General features: G+C 47.3%; 1 protein-coding gene across 1 annotated transcript; it reads right to left on the minus strand.

The window, feature by feature from the left end:
* Positions 1 to 4207: 4207 nt before the first annotated feature.
* LAESUDRAFT_717767 (uncharacterized protein) lies at positions 4208 to 5978 on the minus strand (the record flags this gene model as incomplete). Its single annotated transcript, XM_040907364.1, has 7 exons — positions 4208 to 4509; positions 4541 to 4906; positions 4962 to 5036; positions 5090 to 5282; positions 5346 to 5369; positions 5402 to 5562; positions 5711 to 5978. 7 exons carry the CDS (start codon positions 5976 to 5978, stop codon positions 4208 to 4210), a joined length of 1389 nt encoding a protein of 462 aa, XP_040758815.1.
* Between the last annotated feature and the right edge of the window lie 217 nt (positions 5979 to 6195).

A 6195-nucleotide genomic window follows, 5' to 3' on the forward strand; every position in this document is an offset into this window, starting at 1 on the left:
TCGAAGAGATGTACATAATCATGGCTGCGACACTCAGCGTGTCACTGAAGGCGGGTGACAAATTCGGGTGAGACTATTGTGACAAGGATGGAAAGGCGGGGCTCTGGGAGGGTACGCCGCACAAATTCTACAAGACGTTTGCGAGCGACAAGTATGTGGTGTGTGGGAGCGACTCTCGGTCCGTTGCCCTTTGTTGACTGAGTGTGTAGCCTCCAGACTTGTTCTCGCTCATCCATGACCTGTGAGCATGGTGGAACAGGTAATTTAATCATTCGCTCAGCATTGTGATGCTAACAGCTGCCGCATAGGGAAACATTCGCAGTCCAGAGCAACGACTTCGTGATGACTGGCATCTGCGTTTACAAATGAACAGGGCCATTGACATTCAATCTCATCATGCAAAGTTGTTGCGACCACGTTAACACCACAGTGTGCTCATTCTTAGACAATGGCAATGACGATGACGATGTGGGGATTAAGACCAACACGGCAGGATTTGTGTCCGGTAAATGTGTACTCTCTTGTTGTGTTGCGCTTGCAGATTGGTCGCAATGGAGTCTCTGAATTGTATTGTACTAGTGAATAGCAAATAATATGTTGTAACCGTATGTTACTCGTTCACCCACATAGTGCCCATATAAATTCCCAGCCAATTCGATGAATAATTGTGTCTAAATTGTAATCGCTTCGCATAGCTCCTGAGACATTTGAAAGCTCTCAGCGGACACGACATGCGATTATAATCGATTGAGAACATCTCAACCGACCTGATGATGAATTGCACATGTCATGACCGGTCCGATACGCCATTGTATGTGTCCGATGAGTGATCACATTGACTCATAGACTCAATATATGCCCGCTCAACTGGTCAACGTTATTGTGTCAATTAGAATTATTGTGTCTAATATATAACATGTTATTCATATATATGAGAGCGCGCTTTTCGCTGATGGTCGATTTCACGCGAGGCCCTCGCAAGCGCTGGTGACCCTCATAAGCACACGCAAGCCTTGCAGGTTACTTGCAAGGGGACTGCAAGGCTCGTTCGGACATTGCGAGAGGGCCACAAGCCTGGCAAAAAATTGCCAGGCTTGTGCAACACTTGCGCTACCCGAGCGAGCCTTGTTTTATCTTATAAGGGTCATATATGTCTGCCGAGGCTCTTGTAGGGTTGGCCATCGGTCTCGGAGGGACTCCGAGCTAGAAATTATTGATACACTCTGAGGCCCTTCTACCGGCAAGTGAAGGTCCATGAATGATGTTATAAATTACTATAGATCAATATACATTTGTATCCGTCCTCTCACAAAGCAGCCAGGCAGAGGGGTCAAGGAATAGCCTCGTTGGCCATGCAGCTCAGCAAGTACCAATCCAGACCCGCATTTGTGAAGCATTCTAAGATTAATATTGTCAGCGTGAAGTTCAGGACCAGGAAGAGGAAGAGGAATGAGAGCTGGGCTGAACGGTTGCTTACTAAGCAGGTGGCGAAGAAGAGACGTGCTCATCTGACATACGCGCTGTGTCTCTTCTCCCCGCCATGATCTCACTACCTGCTCGCCTCGCAGAGTCTTTGTTTCGAGCTGTTCTTCGCTGTGTTTTTATCATTACTCATTTCATTACACCCATACCATACCTGAGAGTACCTCGACCCAGGAACAAGGCTGCAGGGCACTGGAGGGAAGTCCACTCAAGGCTGCGCTCCAGCAGCAACTATCGAACGTGTAAATGAGGAGCGCACTACACTCAACGCATCCAGGGCGAACGGGCGTGCACTTGGCGGTGAGACTGTTTCGGAAGATGAGTATTCCTTCAACTATGAGGGCAACGAACTTCTTGCTGGCACCGAGTTGACAGAGAATGCCGCTGAGACCCCTACCGTGAACCTTGCTAATGCAGCCCGGCTTATGGGATTTATTCGTGGCATGTTTTTCAATCCTTGCGAGAGGCTTTCTTGAAGGTCATGTGGGTGCTTACCAGCGCATATACCCACTTAAGAAGTCAAGCACATGTCGAGCTCGTCGAGCAGGAGCTTTTTCTCCATGGCACGAGCATTCTTCCAGCTTAGTTGGGGATCCTGGCTTGAAGATCCAACCGACCTCCCTCAAACTCGCTTTGACACCAATCCATATCCTACTTACAATTGCAACGTCCGAAGAATGCCCCCGTGCTGGCAACGACTGCACCCACGCTGGTGACAAATGCTCTCGTTCGGCGTCAAACGCCACACGCCATTTCGCGACAGTAAACGGCTTACGGTCTCTGAGCCGTCCTGTCTTATATGTGCATGGACGGGCTACCGACATTATATATGCATGCATACAGTCATCCGCAGTGGCTGACCATCCTTATGCGTCCTTGTTGATGGGTGCCTGCTCGTTAATGCTGACCACCAAACTCATGCATCCTTTGGAACCTCGCCGGCCATTGAGCTGTGCATCATCGGCCCAAAGGAAACCCTCACCGTTGTTGTTTTTCTGTGAGTCCACCGAGTCTTTGCCAGACATCCGGCATGCATGCATTCGTGAATGTATCTTGATGCCATACAATGCAGCTGCTTTCTGGACTGTTCTGCGACATCATTCCCTTCTTGACCCACCGTTGAGAATGTCAGCCCACCTGGCAAAGTTTTGTCGTGCAGAACTCTTGCTGCAAAGATGAAGCAGCCCAGGTCACTGAAGTTGTGAGTCCTTCATCTACGGAAAATATCAGAACATTTTGCGTGTCATTTAAAATTCATCCATTGGTGCGTTTCTCTACCTCGTTCATCGAATCGTCTCTTCGTATCATCCGTTAGAGCGTTTTCTCTTACTCGTTCATTGGGAGCAGGCCATCCCTTTCATATCATGGAGTGCACATCCATCCCGCATTATCTATCGGAGCATTTTTCCATGTCATCCATTCACAGGCGCGTACTTTCGGGATCATAGGAGTGTTTCTCCTCCCGTCACTGGCATACCTTCCACATTGTCTGTTTGCAGGCACATACCTTCGGGATCGTCTGAGCATTTCTTCTCCCGTTTCTCAGCATATGTTCAGTGTCATCTACTCAGAGGTGTGTGCCTTCGGAATCGTCGAGGTGTTTCTCCTCCCGTTTACGCATATGTTCTGCATCGTCCATTTACAGGCACGTGCCTTGGGATTGTCGGAGCATTTCTCTTCCCACTTTCAGCGTGTGCTCTGCATCGTCCCTTCATAGACGCATGCCTTTGGGGTCATTGGAGCTTGTCCAGCACTTGATGACGTGTCTCTCGTGTATTATTATTGTACCATGTATTGCCTGCTACTAGTAAATAAAAATATACAAACACTATTAACAATGGCCTTGCGAGCCTGAGAATTGTAATATAAGGCTTTGCAAGCCTGGCCATTCTCGCAAGCCTCGCAGTAACCTCGCAAACCTCACGGTAACCTTGCAATGCCATGCAACAAATTGAGGTCGAAAACCTGCAGCTGGCAAGTGAGGTACAAGCCTTGTAGGGCTTGCGAGGCCTTGCAAGGGCCTCACGCGATTTTGACACTTTTGCTGATGAACATCGTGAACACAACGTGATTACAGTCACAATGATGTGACTAAGGTTTCCATGGAACCTATGGTGATAATAGCTTGAATATTGCTGAAATGACATCCAGATAATTCCTGTGTGATTTAATGAGAGAGTTGCTGGTTACATTTTAAATTAAATCAGCTTTCTCATTCGTGAAAACACCTAGACATCATGGCATCGTTAGTCGGTGAGCTTGGCATACCCGTTCCAGGTGGCAAGCCAGTTAGCTCGCACTGCGAGTAGCACCGCGGATACCGTCCGCCGCTTCCCTAATGTAGATATCCGTAGATCAAGATGATAAGGCCTGTCGCGGCCACTGATGATGTTGGGGCCACACGTCGGCATCATCCGACTGCTGTGGCATGCCCCTGGTGCTTCTTCTCCCACTGCCACATCAGCGTCGTTCCACACAGCGACGACGATCCGCCTGCTGTACACCCACCAAAATATCTCATTTTTTTCTATTGGTTCATCTTTATAAGTTAACCTCATAGTGTTACTTATGAACATCATGGTTTACGAGATAATGTATTTCTTACATAGTGCACTATTGTGCTTTCTACTATATATACGGATTTCTATTGCATGTATTTAGCAATGTAAGCAGTTCAGGATACAAGCTAATATACTATGCAATATTCCCATGCCTCCATGAAGACTTAGACATTCGCTGCAGCATCATCACTAGTACTAGAAGATACTTGAGCCAGTAAATTCTTGTCTGAAGCCACCAAGGCTTGAGCACGAGGCTTTCTAGGGCCTCTCTTCTTTCCCTTGTCAGAGTGTTGCTTCCTCTCCTTTGTATGCACAGTAATGGCCAATCCATCAATCGCGGTAACAATGTTGATGGCATCCATGAAAGGCCCAGCAACTTGTGCGGTAGCATGTGTGATGGCGGTGGCATGAGGAGCGACGAGGGCAGGAAGTGAAGTGCCAATGACATCAGGAGTAATGAGGACAGCTGATGTCCATGTTAACATAGAAGGATTTACATACTTCAGAGAATGCACCTGGAGCTAGCATGACATTCACACCCATTATATCATTTGACAGAACAGCATGTCCAGCCCTCACATCATTCATCGCAGTGTCATCCTCTGCAACGGTCTGTCCCAATGCAACTTGAAAACGTGCGTTACTCCATCGCTTGTATTCGTCCTTGTCCATGAGGCAGAAAGATGTTGTCCCTGATAGAAACGCTTGATACAAGATCTCCACCTCATTGCGAGAGCTGAGATCACTGGGCGAACAGAACCTGTCAAGCGGCCAGTTGATAGCGACGATGCCGTGCTTCTCTGTGATCTGCTTATCGAAGTTCTGGTATATCATGCGTGGAATTTTCGTCTTAGCAACTTCATCTACAGTGCATTCAGTGAGTAAAACTAGATTGAATTGCTTCGATACTGTACTTACTTAGTTTCTGCATAATCAACATGGTGGTCTTCTTCTTCAAGTCAATTGTTTCCTGCACATAGCTGTTGACGACACCTGAAGCACCGGTATAAGTTTTAACTGACCAGGACCAAATATATTTGACTCACCATGGGCACCCGAGAGCATCCACGCTTCCATACGCATAGCAAAGTCTGTAATCGTCGACTTCATTGCAAACTCGAAGTAGTCAGGAAGCCGTCGCGTTGTAAAGAAGATGTATGGTTTATTGTATTGATCAAGCTCAAAGCAGACAGCGAAGACCATGACTTCAGTACCAGTGTGTTCACTCAGCTTCTCAAACTGTAATTGGTGTAAGCAGGCTCAGCTTTGTCCATGCAGAATTAGTGAGGGAGAATGACTCACTTCACGCGATATGCTCTCCAAGGTCTTGTAGCATCATGATAGGCCTGGATGGGTACATTGTGTTGTGCCACCGCTTGATTCTCACATTGTTTCTGAACTTCCTCCACAGACTCCATGACATATGCCTCCTTCTCCACTTTTGTCATCATGTTCCAGTTCACTGCAAGGTTCCCCACTACTTCTGCACTTTTCTTCTTCGGCACACCCTCCGGAAGACCTGTATGTTCAGATATCAGTCATATGGACCATGTGAAGTGAAGCTGTCATACCATCATTGATGTGTTACACTTCCTGATGCAGGTATGCATTCCATCCGCTGACAGCACACTGTGTCATCTTCAGATGCGAGACTTGCAGTAGCTCACGATAGTAGTAGTTGGTATCATGGGAGCTGAACTGCTCATTGAGGGACTGTGCAAGGTCCCATACTGAGTCTCTTGCTTTAGAGAGAGCACCGGCATAAGCTTCCTTCTTTTGATGGATCCTCACCTTCAATGCGGCCTTCTCCGCTGACGTCCATGGGACCAGAGCACGTGGTTTTGACCTCGTTCTGAAGGGATGATGTACAAGGTTCATTTTCTTGCGATTTTTGCTCAGCAGATGTTGTAGAATACTATCAGTAGACTCGGCCATCGTGAAGAAAGAGCATTGCATACCAAATTTTTAGAGGATCGAAGTCTTGCCTGTATGGCATATAACTTCCTCAATGAGGGGCCCCACAGCAGTGACACATCGAACTTTGCACCGGAAACTTGCTACATCAGTTTACGAGACAACTACGAATGATATCCAGCTACAAGTTCTTATCGGATTGCCTGGAGCACTGATATAACCACCACATAAATTGCAG

The sequence above is a fragment of the Laetiporus sulphureus genome, assembly GCF_001632365.1.
Source record: "Laetiporus sulphureus 93-53 unplaced genomic scaffold LAESUscaffold_67, whole genome shotgun sequence".
NCBI lineage: Eukaryota > Fungi > Basidiomycota > Agaricomycetes > Polyporales > Laetiporaceae > Laetiporus > Laetiporus sulphureus.